The sequence below is a fragment of the Heterodontus francisci genome, chromosome 40 (genome assembly GCF_036365525.1).
Source record: "Heterodontus francisci isolate sHetFra1 chromosome 40, sHetFra1.hap1, whole genome shotgun sequence".
Lineage (NCBI taxonomy): Eukaryota > Metazoa > Chordata > Chondrichthyes > Heterodontiformes > Heterodontidae > Heterodontus > Heterodontus francisci.
The window spans coordinates 5,203,581-5,222,296 of NC_090410.1; the positions used below are offsets into that span (position 1 = coordinate 5,203,581).

The following is an 18,716-nucleotide window of genomic DNA, read 5'->3' on the forward strand; positions in this document are numbered from 1 at the left end:
ATGGCACCACTGAAGCAACCCAGACATTAAACCTCAAACCTTTTTGCTGTCCTGAGCTGATTGCCAGGAAATGTATTTATTTGAATCCCAAAATGTTACTATAGATTATAAAAAACAAAAGCAGCTCATTGAAATACACACAGGATGCTGCAGTGCAAGAACAGGATACCAGAATGAGTGGTCAGTCATATTTGTTGTGGATAAGACAGCCATCTTTGCTATGGCAAAGTGCCCATGTTTGCCTCAGTAAATATCTGACTCCGGCTACAAGCCCAGACAGCACAGTAAAATGTTCCAACCTTATCACGTGGGGAACTGTGTAGGTGGCAAGCATCCTATCACTGGTGAGTTCCAGATCACGTAGCTGCCAGTGCTGTAGTAATCAACTGGATTATCAGACAATTCTATCACCCTTGTATGCTGTTAGCAGAGTTAGCTCTGTTTAGACATGTACTCTCTCTTCTCTCTCATTTATAAAGTCTGAATGTGCTTGCTGTGCTCACCTGCTTTGTGCTCGTCTTTCTTTGTACGGTCAAAAGTCTAGGAGCAAAAAGTTTTATTTTTAAAGCTTTGTGCAGTTGTTAGGGCAGCTCTTATAGAGAGCCGGCACGGACCCCGATGGGTCGAGTGGCCTCCTTCTGTGCTGTAACCATTCTATGATTCTATAATTATAGAATCAGTCTCAGTGCCTTTGGGCTGGAGAGGTTATAAAACATAAATCAGCCAGTGTTCCTTCCTGCTCCTGGCTGCTCTCCAGAAGCTCCTTCTCGTAGTGCCTTCATAATTGAATTGCCTGCAAGCACTTGACCCAAGTGACCATGCCACTGCCAGCAGTGACCTACAGCTGACTGGAAAATCTAGACTCGCACGTGGCCCCTTAAACTACTCCTGAGGAATTGGATCCCAGCCTAAGGGAAAGGAAACTGGAAAGGATCAGTACAGAATCAAGAATTAACCATCCACAATCAGTGCCTTTTATACTCTACAGTAGGATACATCTGTCAGGGAAATGAGGCTCTTGCAGGTATCCAGGCCAAACTCTCCCCACTTTTCATTAAGACCTTGTGAGAGAATGAGAAAACAACAACTTATATGTAGAGAGCACCTTTAACAATATAAAATGTCCCAAGTCGTTTCACAGGAGCATTATAAAACAAAATTTGAACACTGAATCACATAAAACTTGGTCATTTAGGTAGGTTTGAGGAGCGTCTTCGAAAGAAGAGAGAGGGGTAAGCGAGGCAGAGGGGTTTTGGGACGGAATCCCTAAACTGAAGGAGAAAAAAAAAGAGGTCCAGATTTCCACTACTCGGTGAAGAGCTTCCTTACATCACACTTTGAAGGTTCAGCTGCCTTGTTCTGGCCTCAACCCACCAGATAAAATAGTCTCTCTCTAGCTACCTGATCAATTCCTTTCATTATCTTAAACACCTCAATTAGATCACCCCTTAATCTTCTATACTTAAGGGAATACAAGCCTCGTCTATGCCACCAGTCCTCATAATTAACCCTTTCAGCGCTGGAACCAATCTGGTGAATCTGGGGGGCATGCTGAACAGCTAGTTATTCTGATGTGTGCTTGTGCATCACTGACCATGTGGCATATTTACCAGCTTTCTGCAGGATTTCTGCCAGTAGTTTCTGTAGCTCCAAAGCTGAAATGGCTTCATCCTGTAAGAGTGATCAGATTTCAGTAAAAAAATAAAAACAAAAATCTGATCACACAGTCCCACCTCCCCCCTCAATACTAGGAGTGAACACAATTAACAAAACGGTGCATTTCTCTGTCATTTTCACACTCCTTACGTGACCTCCCATCCCCCAACCACCCGTCCCAGTCAAACAGCCTCTTTACTTTCGGAAACAAACATGGGTGATGCCCCAAACAACCAATTAACCTGCAACCACAGGTACCTCAGAAAGAACTCAACAGCCTCGTGAGAGGACAGAAGAAAACTGGGGAGGGGAATAAACGCAAACTCACCGTTCCACAGAACTTGTCAAACAATTCCCTGGATTCTGCAGCAGAGGGAAGCAGACAGGGTGGGACGGCAGTTGGAATCTGAAGATAAAGCACAAACACCCTCAATATTTACAGTTCAGTGCTCACAATCTGCATGCTCATTAAGTCTAATTCACTAAAGTACATCATTTAATTGGATTACTAATGAATTTATTTAATTAGATTGGCTAACTCAGGACACACAGGATGAAAGCCAGGACTGAAGAACTCTATGACTTCCCTGGTTTACTACCGTGCACTTATCAACTGAACCATCTTCTAATAGACCAGGGTAATTGTTCTTTGCAAGATGTCCATTTGATCAGCACTCCGTCCACCACTGGCACACCATGGCTACAATATGTACCATCTACATGATACACTGCAGCAACTAGCCAAGGCTTCTTTGACAGCACCTTCCAAACCTGCGACCTCTACTACCTGGGAGATCAAGAACAGCAGGTGCATGGGAACACCACCGCCTCCAAATTCCCCTCCAAGTCTGACATACCATCCTGACTTGGGATCTGTATTGGCCATTCCTTCAACATTGCTGGGTCAAAATCCTGGAACTCCCTCCCTAACAGCACCGAGTGTGCCTTCACCACGCAGACTGCAGCGGCTCAAGGCGGTGATTCACCACCTTCTCAAGGGACAACTAATGATGGACGATAAATGCTGGCCTTGTCAGCAACGCCCATATGCCACGAACGAATAAAAAGACACACACGCGCGCACATGTGTTTGCACTCGCCTGAGGATTCTCAGTGGATGAGGTGTTCCTCTCTGCAGGCCTGGAAGAGAGAAGCATTCATCAGTCTAGGCACACAGCCCCAGAATAACGTGGGTTTCAAAGTCAGGCAGTTCTGTGGTACATGCAGTGACTTTGCCAAATGGTTTCCTATGTTTACTGCGTCTGCTTTCAATTAATTCCCTCCCCCACCTGCAACACTCGATTTTCTAACTGCAAAGGACAGTCTGTGACCTGCTTACGAGCATTGGCTCGATTTGAGGTCTGGGGGCCTCACTAGCAGTGACAGGCTGAGCCCTCATCGGGCTGGGTTTAATGAAACAGGGAAGGATCTGACTGACTTTCACAATGCGAAGTGCAGTCAGGGTGTCTGAGAAAGACCTTTCTCTTGGCCAAATTAAAATCTAGCAAAGACTGGCCCAACACTTGGGGTTTCAGTTTAAAAAAAAAGGCTGGCATTTATATAGCGCCTTTCACAACCACCGGACATCTCAAAGCACTTTACAGCTAATAGAGTACTTTTTGAAGTGTGTAGTCACTGTTGTAATGTAGGAAAATGCAGCAACCAGTAAGTGCACAGCAAGCTCCCACAAACATCAATGTGATAATGACCAGGTCGTCTGTTTTTGTGATTTTGCTTTGAGAGACAAATACTAGCCAGGACACCGAGGAGAACTGCCCTGTTCTGCTTCAAAATAGTGCCATGGGATCTTCTGCATCCACCTAAGAGGGCAGATGTGGCCTTTTTTAATTAGTCATGCGAAAGACTGCACCTCTGACAGTGTAGCATTCCCTCAGCCTTGATATTTATGCTCAAGTCCTGGAGTGGGACTTGAACCCAGAATCTTGTGACTCAGAGGCGAGAATGCTACCAACTGAGCCACAGCAGATGCTATAATTGAAATAAAAACAGAAAGTGCTGGGAATACTAAGAGCCATATCTGTTAACCGTTAACTCTGTTTTTGTTTCCACAGATGCTGCCAGACCTTCTGAGTATTTCCAGCACTTTAGGTTTTTATTTCAGATTTCCGGCATCTACAGTATTTTGCTTTTATGACATGATAATTGATCCTGAAAAACTCTAACTTGCGCTACACACCTTTCTGACTAACCCCTGCAAGAGGTGGACTGCCAAAGCAAAAATGTTTGGGAAGCTAAATCGCAGCAGCTTCCTCAATGTCTCAGCGGTAAAGCCAGCATCTCTGACCCAGAGAGACTCCAACATCCCAGATTAAATTCCTGGACTACACTGAGTGAAGAGAAACCAAAAGGGCAGATACAATTGCCCTCAGAATCCCTGGTGGGGCGAGGAGGGTGGCGGGGGGGGAAAACCAAGTAGCATTCCCTGGGCTGACTGATATCTGGTAAGCCTTGCTGGAAAGGACACGTGCGGACAGTGCGGATTCACCACATTCAAACTGTCTGCCGCCACTAACCATCGAGGTTCACGGGTGAATTAGAGATCTTTGGCCACCAACAATGGAGCTGCTCGTCAGTGAAGGCATCACCACTTACAGGAGGGGGAGGAAGTCAGTGTGTGAAAGTCAGTCTTTGGACTGGATCCCTGATACGGCCTCTGCCCAAAGGTCAACTCTGAGAAATATTACAGCCTACATTATTCAGCCTGACCAGATGTATTCCACTGACCGTCCCCTCCATTTGGGAAAGGAATTAGTCTTCCACTGAATACCTAGTGGAGTTTAAACTTCAGGGCAAACACACAGACGTATGTTTGAAGCAAAATCCTATGTCTGGTGCTGTTACCAAACAGCAATCCAATAATTGTCTCTTTTCCCATCATATCTGTTACTATTCATAGTGATACAGCACAGGAGGCCACCATTCGGCCCATCAAGCCTGTGCTGGCTCTTTGAAAGAGCTATCCAATTAGCCCCATTCCCCTGCTCTTTCTCCATAGTCCTAAATGTTTAGCTTTTTAAGTATTTATCCAATTCCCCTTTTGAAAGTTACTATTGAACCTGCTTCCAGCACCCTTTCAGGCAGCGCGTTCCAGATCACAACAATTCACTGTGTAAAATAAGATGCCTCTTCTCCCCCTGGTTATTTGCATTTTTGGATACAGAAACTCTTGCTTACACTGCCGAGTTACCCTTCTCAGTGAAGACACGCAGAAGGAATTCTCCCTCTCCATTGGGGTAAGCAGTTGATGGAATGATGACATAGTGGCCGGGCGGAAGGCTGCCTCGCATCATGATCTGGGAGCGGTTCTCGTGCTGTTTTGTGGAGAGCACAGGTGTTGCTTTCTGCAAATCCTCGTAGGTCAAGTAAGCTTTGGTAGGGTCCCCCTGTGAAAGAGAAGAGATGTGGGGTGGGGGGAGAGGGGGGGGGGGGGGGGGATGTAGTTATTGATTCAGAGAGAGGGGTGATGGCGGAAGAGCACTGGGACCACACAGTGCGATCTTACCTTAAAGATGTCAAGCCCCACACACAGCAAGTTGATTCCCATTTGCCACCTGTGTTTCTGCATCAAGACCACGAGGAACGTGCAGGTCACCTCGGGGTCATCAGGATCATCGTCTTCTTCAAACAGAGTGAGCTTAAACTGTGGGTTCATCCAGTAGTACTTGTCTGAAAGGAGATCAAAAAGAATCACCCAGAGACGTACTGCACCACTCGGCATCTGATTCAGGCCTGGCCATCGAGTGCTCGACACAGAAACAGCTCCCATCCTTCATGGCACAATACCCACACACTAACTCAAGGGCAAGCCGTCGGACATTGGGATTAGGAGCCATTATGATGCTCCATTCTCGGTGCTGCGAGTCACTAACAATGGACATGCATTGTAAAATCAGCCATTCAAAAGAGTATTATCAAACAAAATTTGACACTGAGCCACATAAGGAGATAGTAGGACAGGTGACCAAAAGCTTGGTCATAGAGGTCGGTTTTAATGAGTATTTTAAACGGAGGAGAGAAAGAGAGCGCGAGAGAGTGAGAGATGCAGAGAGGCTTCGAAAGGGAATTCCAGAACTTCGGTCCTAGACAGCTGTAGACATAGCTGCCAAAATTGGGAATCCGCAAGAGGCCAGAATTGGAGGAGCGCAGAGATCTTGAAGGATTGTAGGGCTGGAGGAAGTTACAGAGTAAAGAGGCTGTGGAGGCGTTTCCTGACCAGTGTAGGTCAGCACACACAGGGATGTTGGGGGAATGGAACACAAGAGTTTGGATATGGGCAGCAGAATTTTGGGTGAGTTCAAGTTTGCAGAGGGTACAAGTTGGGAATCTGTGCACACATAGGTGAAAACAGGGTTAACTTGGCTGTGAAGCCCCTCACAGTCAAACATCCTGGTGACATTCATTCAACGTACAAAGAGCAGCACCTTGGACAATATATAGGAGGGAGCTGCTGGCATCCATACAACTGGAGCCGAGAATTAGTTAGGGTTAATGAGGGGAGGCAGAAGACTGGTAACGGGGTGTGGAAAGTAGGAAGGGAAGTGTTTGCTGAAGCTCAGTTGTGTCCTACCTTTGTAAGCTAAGCTGCCTCCGGCTGAGAACCCCCGAACCCAACGGCCCTCATACATCATCTGTACCCAGGGCTTCAGCTTCCCATCCGGATTGGACAGCTGATCCAGGCTCAGGTGGCAAATTTCCACATTGACAAAATTTTTCTTGAAGTCCTGAATGGACATCCTAATTAAAGCAAACATGGAAAATAATCAGATTAATGAGTGGCAGGGTAGGAACAACAGATCATATCCACTCTCAGTCATTAATTATGCCATCAGCTGTGGCTCAGTGGGTAACTCTCTGGCCTCAGAGTCAGAAAGTTATGGGTTCACGTCCCACTCGAGGCCATAATCCAGACTGACACCTCCCAGGGGAGTACTGAGTGAATGCTGCACTGTCAGAGGTGCCGTCCTTCAACAACAACTTGTATTATCACACCTTTAACACAATTAAATAACCCAAGACATTTCACAGGAGTGTTACAAAGCAAAATTAGACATTGAGCCATAAAAGGTGACATTAGGACAGATGACCAAAAGCTTGGTCAGAGAGGTAGGTTGTAAGGAGCATCTTAAAAAGGGGAGGGGTTTAGGGAAGGAATTCTAAAGAAACCTTCAGGCAGCTGAAGGCACGGCCACCAACAGTGAGACGTTAAACCCAAGAACCCCTTCTGCCCCCTCACCCTAACCCGAATCTAATGGGGGAAAAGAGACAGGCACGATGAGGCTGTGGAGGGATTTGAAGATAAAGCTGAGATCTAATGTTCAATGTGTTGCAGGACTGGGCGGCAGCGTAGGTCAGTGAGTCGTGCAGGGCCTGAGCCAGACAACTTCACTGTAGCACAACGAAGAGCAGGGGGGGTGAAAGAGAAGAAAGAGAAGTGGAGGAGGGAGGCTGTTGCTAGAAAATGTACAATCAATCAATGTCACTTACCAAAACTCTCCATCTTCCAAGTGCGCAAACTGCGGAAGGTTTTTGTCAGTGACTTGGCTCCACTCTGCAGACCTGCACATAAAGATTGCTGTAATGTAACATCACACTGTTCAAAGATATAACCCTGAGCACAATGGCAATGAAGCCAGGCTGACAACACAGGGCACATAGTCAGTATGGAACACTCCAGAATGCCAGGAACGGTCCTGTCCAGCGACCTAGTCTAGGGAGAGTAGCAGCAGTTGGAGAGAGTGAGACAAGGGCACATTCTGCACAATCCCCAAGACTGACTGTCCTTCCAACAAGAGTCATCAACTTCAAGCTCAAATGTTTTAAGTAATGCTTCTTGCAATCTTCCTTGTATTTTGTACACATCCACTTGTGTTTATACAGCATTTTTAACATGGTAAGATGTAGTCATTTGGTAGTATAGAACTTGAGTATTGCTGAAAACAGACATTTTGTCAAAGCTTTTCGTCTTGCATTCATCAGGACAATCTGCAAAAATACCAAGGTAAGGGAAAGCAAGAAAGAGTGCTGATTGGTGGGCAAGTGGACTCTGACTGGTAGAGGCATGGTCATGGAGAATGCACCAGTTTATGGTGACTGACAGTTAACTGCCAAGCTTTGTTTGAAATTTAAATCAGGCAGTTTAACTCTGATCAGTCGAGGCATTGCCCTGGGCAATGATCCTGCGAATGGTTGTCAATTATTTTGTTTAGCTGAAACAGCAATGTGTACACACGTTCTTTCTGTCTGCAAAGAACAGGGCCCTGTGTGTTAATATATGTAGCTTCCAGTACGTGCAAATGTGCCACACTGCAAGCCCGACTGACAAGTTAAATTGGTTGTCAGTGTAATTCTAAGCATACTGTGGATTATTTAGCAAACGTAGTCTTATCGAGGAATCACATCTAATGTTGGACACTGTGTTTTGAGTTTTGCAAGCACGGGATGGTTGGGTACGGTCTCTACCTTGCCCGTTGTGAACAGAGATAGGGGCACTCTGATATGATCGGCCAGTCTTTGGGATGTTCGGTCTATATACCTAGCATCACACTGGCATTGAAATTCATATCCCATTACTCATTTGTGTGATAGACAATGTCTTTTTTGGCTCGACGGCAGCATCCAATTAATGGCAAACACCACACGTGTTGCGCCTGCATAGTAGCAGCACGAAACAGCTGGCTTCACCTGTTTGGGATACAATAATTTGAGGTGGACTGGGCACTATTTGTGCAATATTTAGCGAGAAATGATCTGATCAGGGTAGCCATGGTCACACAGGATGGCTTTGATTCGCCCTATTTCAGCATCAAGCTTGCACAGTGAGCAAGTGGCTCAGGCCCTATTTATGAGATTGCCGATAAATTTGTTGCTTTCCCTTACATTGATATCCTTGCGATTTGTCCTGATGACTTCAAGACAAAAAGCTTCAACACTACTCACAGTAAAATGTCCCAAGACACTTCATAGTAGCATAACCAAGGCAAATAATTTATCACTGAGCCACAGAAGGAGATAGAGTAAGTGTTCTAAAGCCTGGTAAAAGATGTAGGTTTTAAGGAGCGCCTTAAAGGAGGCAAGAGGGGGAGCGAGGCAAAGAGGATTCTGCAGCTTAGGGTCCAAACAGCTGAAGACACGACCATCAATAGTGGAGCGATTAAACTGTACAAGAGGTCAGAATTGGAGGAGGGCAGAGATCTTATAGGGTTGGCAGAAATCACAGATAGGGAGGGGGTGAGACAATGTTCTCAACAGTAACAAGACTTCTACAAAGGATGCGGATCTCAGTGGGTGAACTCCCTCAAGTCAAGCAGCCCTTAGACACGTCGCACTGATTCATTATCGAGCAGGACTGATACGCAGCTGGTGGCAGATAGGAGTTAAACCTCCCAGACTGGATGATCTGTTGACACATTTAAAAGAGGCACAATTCAATTTGAAGATTAACAAACTAAAAACTTTTAACACCTTCACAAATTGAAATCTGCCCAGAATTAATTGAATAGCAGAGAAAGAAAACAAAACTGTACATCTGAAATAGAGAACAGAAAATCCCAAGGATACACAGCAGGTCTGGCAGCATCCGATGAATCTTTCAGTTAGAGACCTTTCCCAGTTCTTTATCCCTAATTATATGTGTGAACAAGTCAAGGGAGGAGAATAACCGGTAGAGTGATATGCGAGTAACTGAAGGTAACTCCATTTCCCAGGGAGACTACCTCCCTGTAGGGAAATGTGAATCCTCTCTTGATAATGCCTCCCCCACCTCCTCCGTTAATGCAGACACGATGTAGAAATAATATAGTCTGCCACTCCAATGAAGTACTGACGGAGTGCTGCACTGCCAGAGGTGCTGTCCTTCTAATGAGATGTTTAAATCGACGCCCCGTAAGATGCTTCAGGTTGACATTAAAAGCACTACGTGAAGAGAGCAGGAATTGTTCCCAGTGTCTGGAACAACATTCTGTCTTGCACTAAAAATAGATTAACTGCTATTTATTTCATTGTTCTTTGTGGGATCTTGCTGTGTACAATGACTGCTGAATTCATCTACGTAACAGTGACTACACTCCAAAGCAGTTCATGTGAAGTGTTTTAGGGAGTTTCTGAGCTGTATGCAAATATGGCTTTGTGTCCTACACTGCTACACTAAAGCCAAAAGTCCAACCCAAACATGCGATGCTTAGATCACTCAGAGAACCCAGTCTTGCATTAGACATGGTAATCACCATCCAGCTGTGGAAGATCAAAGCACACACCCAAACTGGCTCCACAAAACGGTTTCTCTCAAAGTCCTGGACTTACCCATCACTCCAAGCCCCATTCCACTCCACTCTTCCCCATGGATTGCGAACTCGCACCAACTCCACTCTGCTGGTCTTGAGCTGAACCTGCACAACCAGCAAAAGAGAAGCAATTAACGAGTCGGGAAACTCCTAATGATCCCAACCTGCAGCAGGTGAATTACTGATAATCGGCAGTGACCTCAAAGTGGGAACTGATTGTCGAATAAGAACGGAGTGTAGTGATTAAAAAAAAAGACATTTCCATTTTAGGAAAGATGCCAAGGTGTTGGAGATGGCCATGGAAGAAATTTACCAGAATGGTACCAGGGATTAAGGACTTTTTCAGTTATATGGAGACTGGAGAAGCTGGTGCTGTTGTCCTTCAAGCAGAGGTGGTTAATGAAAGAGTTAATAGAGCATTCACAATTTTGAATGGAGTAAATAAGGAGAAACTGCTTCCACTGACTGAGGGTTCGGTAACCAGAAGACAGAGATTTGAGATCATTGGCATATGAGCCAATAAGGAGATTTTTTTTCTTTTAAATGCAGCAAATGATGATGATTTCGAATGTACTGCCTGACAGGGCAGTGGAAACTGATTCACTGGTAACTTTCTACAGAGAACTGGAAAAATAACATTGAAGGGGAGAAAATTGCAAGGCTATGGTGAGTGGAACTTTGTGGATTGGTGAGAAACAGCTGGCATAGGCACAACAGGGCAAATAGGATTCTATGATACCAAGCCTGTCCTGCTGGCTCAGTAGCCAATTTGAGCACAGCAAGATCCCACAAGCAATGTGACATTGAACAGAAAATCTGTTTCAGTGATGTTGGTTGAAGGATAGATATTGGCCAGGGAGAACTCCCCTGCTCTTCTTCGAAATAGTGGCCGTGGGATCTTTCATGTCCACCTGAGTGAGCAGACGGTTTCGGATTAATATCTCATCTGAAAAACAATGGATGTTGGATACGGGAGGCAGGGGCATCCCCTATAAGAAAGAAATCAGCGTTATGGAGGGAGTGTGGGAGGGGGGAGAAAAATCAGGAAGATGCGGAATTCAGTTCTTCACGGCACTGCAGCTTGACACATTGACATGACCACTGCAGCCGAAGGTTCAAAGTTCACCGCTGCTGTGTTCTGGGTCATGACTGACCTGCCACGAGGAGGAAACAAACAACAAGAGGGGAGAAATTGTTAGAGGGAGAGTTATTCCAACCCATTTCCAGGGGCAGGGAGGTAACCCGTTCATTCCTTCAGCCACAAGCATGTCCTCCAGAGAAAGTGCAAGGATTCACAACTTATCAAAAACAAGTGAATTTGGGAAGGATTCAGTTCACATTACAGGAACAGCTCACCTGGTCCACACCAGTCACTGAATACGCATGCCAAGTTACAATGCCTTGTTCATTTACTACTCCCATTGGACCCTGCACAGACAATATGAAGGAGATTGAATAGCACAGGCTAGGTTATGAAACCTTTACTAAATTCTTGTTCTCAGTTATTCATCATAGTAACCTTGCCATTAAAGGGTAACTGGTATCTCCAAATTCCTAGACATTATAAAGAGCCACACCTCCTGGTCTTTCATTTGCCCCTTGTCACTGTGTTTTATGTTTAACTGAAACACTGACAGATCTACCCCGCTCCATCTCACCGCTACGCCGACAGAGCTACCCCATTCCCTCACCGCCTAACCGACAGAGCTACCCCATTCCCTCACTGCTACGCCGATAGAGCTACCCCATTCCCTCTCACTAACCGACATAGCTACCCCATTCCCACACCGACAGGGCTACCCCATTCCCACACCGACACACCGACAGGGCTACCCCATTCCCTCACCGCCACACCGACAAAGCTACCCCATTCCCTCACCGCCACACCGACAGAGCTACCCCATTCCCTCACCGCCACACCGACAGAGCTACCCCATTCCCTCACCGCCACACCGACAGAGCTACCCCATTCCCTCACCGCCACACCGACAGAGCTACCCCATTCCCTCACCGCCACACCGACAGAGCTACCCCATTCCCTCACCGCCACACCGACAGAGCTACCCCATTCCCTCACCGCCACACCGACAGAGCTACCCCATTCCCTCACCGCCACACCGACAGAGCTACCCCATTCCCTCACCGCCACACCGACAGAGCTACCCCATTCCCTCACCGCCACACCGACAGAGCTACCCCATTCCCTCACCGCCACACCGACAGAGCTACCCCATTCCCTCACCGCCACACCGACAGAGCTACCCCATTCCCTCACCGCCACACCGACAGAGCTACCCCATTCCCTCACCGCCACACCGACAGAGCTACCCCATTCCCTCACCGCCACACCGACAGAGCTACCCCATTCCCTCACCGCCACACCGACAGAGCTACCCCATTCCCTCACCGCCACACCGACAGAGCTACCCCATTCCCTCACCGCCACACCGACAGAGCCACCCCATTCCCTCTCATTGTTACACTGACAGGTATCTCACAATCCCTTTCAATGAAACACTCATAGATCCTAAGCCTCTCACAGTAACATTCACAAAGCATTTTTAATGTACAAAACATCACAAAGGTGTTTTACAGTGAAATAATCCAAACAAACGGACACCGAGCTAAAGGAGGAGCGACCAAAAGGAGGTGTTAGAAGGAGAATGAGGTGGAGCAGTTTAGGGAGTGTGGGGCCTACGCAGCTGAACGCACCGCCCCTCATGGCTGGGATAACAGGAGTGGGGAAGAGGAATGAAAAGTTCCAGAGAGTGGAGGAGATTTGAACAAAAAATTGCATTTATATAGTGCCCTTATAATGTGAAAGTAAACATCTCAAGCTGCTTCACAGATGTTGAATTAAGATTAGAGGTGTTGTGGGACTCTGAGCCAACGTAGGTCAGAGAGAACACGGGTGAACGGTGCTCTCATTTCTTCAACCCCACTTGATATTGGTAACCCATTACCGGCTTAGCACAGCAGACGATCGAGTTTTTCTGCAGGAGCTTTCGCAGAAATTTCCAAAGATCCTTTGGCATCTCATTGATCTGAAACGATTCAGGGGCTCCCCCGGTGAGATCAACCATTGCTTCTAATGGGTAACCAAGGTACAGAGACATATAGCAGCCCTTCAGCCTGAGGAATAACAAAACCAGAAAAAGAAATGGCTCATTAAACAAAGTCATCTTATAACATACACCAAGTCCAGAGTACTGGGAGGTTTCTTCCCCTCTGACTTTGTTCCCTTATCTCAAGTCCTTTCCCCAGTTTTCCTGAAGGTGCTGACTCTTCCTGAGGCACAGAAGCAGAGATGCCAGCTACCTTGTGCCACCTTGTTCACACAGCATTCTTCCCCTCTTAGCCTTCAGGCACTCCCTTATTACTGCACTGGGAGTGTCAACTCCAAATCTTTGGAGGGTAACGTGCACCCACAATCTTCTCACTCGGAGGTGAAAATGCTACCCAGTGAGCCACAGGTGAGCTAAATTAACTCAAAGACCAAGAACTGAACTTGTTGCCTCCTAGGTTTGTGTGGCTCAGTTACTCTTTAAGAACGTAAGAAATAGGAGCTGCAGTAGACCATTCGGCCCTTCGAGCCTGCTCCACCATTCAATAAGATCATGGCCAATCTTCTACCCCAACTCCACCTTCCTGCACTGTTCCCATATCCCTTGTTCCCTTAGTACCCAAAAAGCTATTGATCTCAGCCTTGAATACACACAACTAACTGAGCATCCACAGCCCTCTGGGGTACAGAGTTACAAAGTTTCACAACCCTCTGAGCAAAGAAATTTCTCCTCATCTCAGTTTTAAATGGCCGACCCCTAATTCAGACACTGACACTCTCAGGCTAGACTCTCCAGCCAGGTGAATCAGCCTCTCAGTATCTACCCTGTCAAGCCCCTTTCAATGGGATCACCTAACCTCTAAGGAATATAAGCCTAGTCTACTACTGACTGGCATCTCCTCGAAAGTCAATCCCCTCATCCTAGGAATAAACCCATTGTGCCAACAGTACAGCTGCCCTCCATTTGGGTGCAGTATCGCCCAGTCCCAGTGTAGGCATCACACAATTCTCAGAACACACTTACTTAGCATAGGCTTTCTCCAGGAGAGGGCTCCAGAACTCATTGTTGTCTTTGGAGTAAAGGAATTGCAACTTTTTGTTGTTGGTGGGCAGCCGATCATCCACCACTACCTCGATCCACTGCCCATATTGCCAGAACTTGGGAAATGACAAGACGGACAAAACATTAGTAACATTAACAACTGACCTGATTCTCTCTTACAGGAGTTGGTGGCACTGCCCTGGAGCAGGGCTTGAACCCTCAACCTTCTGCCTCAGAGGCAAGATTGCCACCCTTTGAGCCTAGGCTGAGATATAGCACCCAACACTTGTTTGTGCAAGAGAACATTGGCAATTAACACTGGCACATCAGAGACAGTGGACAGATAAACAATCGAGACTTACCTTAAAGCGGAATCTCCCCGTGTAACCTTCTCCAAATCCCTGGTCAGGGGGTAAAACCTGTTTCATCACATGCTTATTGAGACTGAGACAGGCAACGACAGACAGGAACCAGCAGTCAGCTAACAACAAGGACAGGCATGTGTTAACAACTGGAGAAAGAAGAGGGGCTTTATACAGACCGCAGACAGAGAAACTACAGGTGGCCTGAATGCTGCTTGTGGCTCAGTGAGTAAATGCATCACCTGGTGTGGCACTGAGTCATACCAACCAGAAAGGTTTGACCCTCGTTCTGTGTGAAGTTAACCAGTGCAGCAGCCTCAGTGCCAGCCACAATCAGCCTCAGTACCACAATGCTGCCAGGGCCCCGCGATTCTCTGCTGCAGTATGACTCTACAATGTTTATTGTTCAATTCATTCCCGGGATGTGGGCATCACCGGCAAGGCTGGCATTTAAGCCCATCTCTACTTGCCCTGAGGAGGTGGTGGAGGAACTGCTTGTTGCTGCTTGGTACAATTGATTGTGGCTCTCTAGGTCACTTCAGAAAGCAGTTAAGAATCAACCACGTTGGGGTAGAACTAGATTCATATATAGGTTGGGATCTAGGCAAGGACGGCGGGTTTCCTTCCCTACAGGACGCTAGTGAACCAGTTGGTTTTTTTATGAAAATCCAACAGCTTTGAGGTCACTTTTTAAAATTATAGTTCTATGGGTTCTGGAGAAGAAGAAGAAGAAATGGGGGAAGGGAGGGAAGGAAAGAGGTGTAAGATTGGCTTGTTAACTTACATGTGAGTTTATAGAGTAAAGAAAATGGTAAATCTGGTTGCAAGTTCCTCATCATTTCTTTCTCTACTCATTTAGGGAAGCAACCCAAGTCTAGGACCCTGTCCTCACCAGACTTTTATCCCTCTCCAACCTTTTTTGAATCTTGAAGGCATCACTCACCAGCACTTCTCCAAAGTAGCTATTATTAGCGAGCTGTCTTCAGGCTATTTGACTGCAGACAACCTCGCAGTTGAACCCAATGCTGCCTGTGCAAACACACTGTCCAGCAAGGGTCACTAGATATCAATCAGGAGTAAGGAACCACGTCTGATTTCCCTGTAGTTATCCAGGACGTTGTGGAAACTTGTAAAATCCCTAACCAGTGCCCTGACTGCAGTCAGCTAGCCTCGGCACAGATGGAAGCTCAGAATCAAGCCTTCCCAGTCCATAGTTGCCAGAAGGTTTGGAAAGAGATGCTCATAATCAACCCCATCCTCCCTTTGGGGTATGATCCCGTTATCCACTTTACAGTTTTCCCAGGGCTCGTTTTCCAAAAACTCTCGCTCTCTCTACAGTGTAACCCCACATGAGGAAATGTATTTAATTTTAACCCAGGTCATTGATTCTCACCCAAGGATCCCTGGCAGATGTCTGTTCTGGTGGTTCCGTCAACAATGAACTGAGGATTGGCACAAATTTCCTGTTGAAAGTAAATCAGCATAAAATAGTTAGAGGCAACTTATAGCGGTTTTAATTAAGAATCTCGAAACACTCATTGAAAGGAGGCCACTCACATAGACTGTAAGCTATGATCTCAAACTCAGCTTTTCAAGACAACATTTTAACCTTCCCGACTGAAAGAATGGTTTGTTTCTGGTGTCATAATGTGCTGCATTTTACTTCTGAACACAGAGCTGAATAAATTAAAAATTAATGAGCACCTTTCATGTTCTGAGGGTAAGTGGATCTCCATCCTTTACAACATTCTGCTAATCCAACTGCCCCCCCCCCACCACCCACCCCACCTGTCCAGTCCTGGAAAACATCCCGTATACTCCATGCTATCTGATACCCTTCCCCCTCAACCATACCCAGCTACCTACGCCCCAGTGATGGAGAGCCTTGGGAAGCATAGGTTCAAAGTCACATGCTCCTCCCAAGCACGCTACACTTACCACATGTCATATCTCAAACTACTCATGTGCTGCCTCCATTGCATAGAGCAGATGTGTTTGTGCAAACGATCTTCTTGCTAACGGTGACACCCCAAAAATACAGCTCATGCTAATAAATTTTAATAAATTTTTCATAAAACTGTTGTGATGTGATGCAGTCCTTTGGTGCCAAAAAACAGCTTGGCCACATGTGTTAGGGCTGCCAGCTCTGGTTGGAATATTCCTGGAGGTTTCATCACATGACCTCTTGCCTCCAACTGGCCCCATTGATCACTCAACAGGTTAGTATTTGTGATGCACTGCTTTCCCACAATCTAGAAACAGAGTCTTTATTGTCTGATTGGATGACCCTTAACTCTCAGTCAAACAGCATTTTTACCGCATCTCCAATATTTTTATAACTAGTCATTTGGTCATCCAGAACTTGAGTATTGCTGAAAATAGAGATATTTGTCAAAGCTTTCCATCTTGCACTCATCAGGACAATTCGCAAGAATACCGATGTGAGAGAAAGCAACAAATTTATACTGTATTCTTGCAAATTGTCCTGATGAGTGCAAGATGGAAAGCTTCAACAAATGTCTCTGCTTTCAGCAATATTTTCATGACTAATAAGTGAAAGTGTTATGATTTTTTTTTGAAACAGCCCAATGATTTTCCTCCAGGAATGCTCATTGCAGTCCCTTGGAAAGTAACCATCAATTCCTGGAGACTCCAGGTCAATCCTGGAGGCTTGGCAACCCTAATGTGCAAGGGAGTTTGTATCAGCAGCTTAGCTTTGAAGGACATCTTCACAGTGCAGCCATTGATCAGAAAGGCAGCAGCCACTATCAATTTATTGATGATAAAAGCCAGGGTGAGAGAGAGAAAAAAAATCAATGGTCATAGAAAAACAGAGTCTCCAAAGCTTGAATCAGTGGGTGCAACTGGAACCAACTGGTATTAATGAATTTCTACATCTAAAATCAGCTCTAACCAGGACAAAGACAATTCATCTCAACATTTGCGAAGAACAATGGTTATTATGGGAGCAATGGTACGATAAGTATGGTACCCAAAATTCCCAGTTTGCTCCAGTAAAATACCTGCGTGGATGTCAGATGTGACGGATTGGGGTCAGGTCTCATTAGGCTCAGTACCAGCGGGCCTGGGTGAAGAAATTCAGCCACTAGGCAGCGATTCCTGCTAGAGGCGCACATGTGCATCAGTGTGGAATATTCCCTAATGCATCAACTCAACTTACACCCACCTCCAGTGTCAGACTTGCAACTATCAATGTTTCACTCCAAATCTATGGAGCTCAAAATTCTCTCTCCAGAACATTGCTTTTTACAGTTTGAGCGAGCACAATGTAAAAATTTTACTCATTCAACATTAACTCTTATCAACTCATAACTCTACAGATCAAAGAGTTGGTTGATTTGCCTTGCCCAAACTGACAATCCATTTATTACAGCGAATATAAAGTTATAATTTAAAAGGAATTAGATCTGGCAGCAGCTCCCCAGCTATTCATTGATTAGTCTCACCTCCCCAGTGCATAGTCCCTTAAGGCTTGGTCTTACCTGTGGCCTCATCCATCCTGTGATGGCAATGTTTAACTGTGAAGCCCCTCTTGGGCCATGGATAGAGGAGTTAGTGGCAGGGAACTGCAGGTCTTCAAACAGGGCGGGTGGCCCAGGGACCGACTTGTTCACCCCTGCTGCAGCGGTTCCGGGACTGGGGTAGAGGACGGCGTTTCTCCGTAGCACCCAACTGCTGTTGTAGAAGCCGGGATTGTGAACCCCTCCGCTCCAAGGAATCGGGTACATGGTGCAAACAAAAATCCCCGGAGCGGGGCAGAGGGAAGGTGGTGGAGTGGACTGGGGTGGGGTGGGGTGCGGGCGGGGAACACTCCAAGTTGATCTACAATTCCGCCAGTGGCTTATCAGCTGCTCTTGGCCAGTTTGTTATACAGGAACAGCATGAAATCGAGTCCGAGATACAGCAACACACATCCTGGTAAAGGCGGAGCAATTTTAGTCCAAGAAAATGATTGGTGCTGGGCAAAGACCAATTTATGCTGGGAATCAATTGGCGAAGTACCACGCCAATAATTGCGATCTATCAAGTAGGCGGGCTGCATGACTCAGATCATACAGTCTTAGAATGATGCAGCACAGGAGGAGGCCATTCAGTCCATCGTGCCTATACTGAGGCTTGGAAAGAGCTAACCAATTAAACCGACTTCACATCCCTCCCCCAGCACTTCCACCATCTCCCTGGACATTTTTCCTTTTCGAGTATTTATCCAATTCTTCTTTTGAAATTTACTATAAAATCTGCTTCCACCTTTCAGGCAATTCATTGCAATA

At 46.2% G+C, this 18,716-nt stretch overlaps 1 protein-coding gene across 1 annotated transcript in view; it reads right to left on the bottom strand.

Moving 5' to 3' along the window:
* Positions 1-18,381, bottom strand: part of zgc:85932 (uncharacterized protein LOC405875 homolog) — a 30,211-nt gene extending 11,830 nt beyond the window's left edge. The window contains exons 1-15 of the mRNA XM_068018866.1: positions 17,928-18,381; positions 15,818-15,887; positions 14,425-14,543; positions 14,045-14,178; positions 12,920-13,088; positions 11,313-11,384; positions 9,976-10,061; positions 7,162-7,233; positions 6,245-6,411; positions 5,180-5,343; positions 4,852-5,060; positions 2,757-2,796; positions 1,985-2,062; positions 1,611-1,671; positions 997-1,061 (exon numbers count right to left, since the gene is read on the bottom strand). Of these exons, the coding sequence (XP_067874967.1) occupies positions 997-1,061; positions 1,611-1,671; positions 1,985-2,062; positions 2,757-2,796; positions 4,852-5,060; positions 5,180-5,343; positions 6,245-6,411; positions 7,162-7,233; positions 9,976-10,061; positions 11,313-11,384; positions 12,920-13,088; positions 14,045-14,178; positions 14,425-14,543; positions 15,818-15,887; positions 17,928-18,173 (1,752 nt within the window). The 5' untranslated portion in view covers positions 18,174-18,381. The remainder of the gene's footprint in view (positions 1-996; positions 1,062-1,610; positions 1,672-1,984; positions 2,063-2,756; positions 2,797-4,851; positions 5,061-5,179; positions 5,344-6,244; positions 6,412-7,161; positions 7,234-9,975; positions 10,062-11,312; positions 11,385-12,919; positions 13,089-14,044; positions 14,179-14,424; positions 14,544-15,817; positions 15,888-17,927) is intronic.
* Between the last annotated feature and the right edge of the window lie 335 nt (positions 18,382-18,716).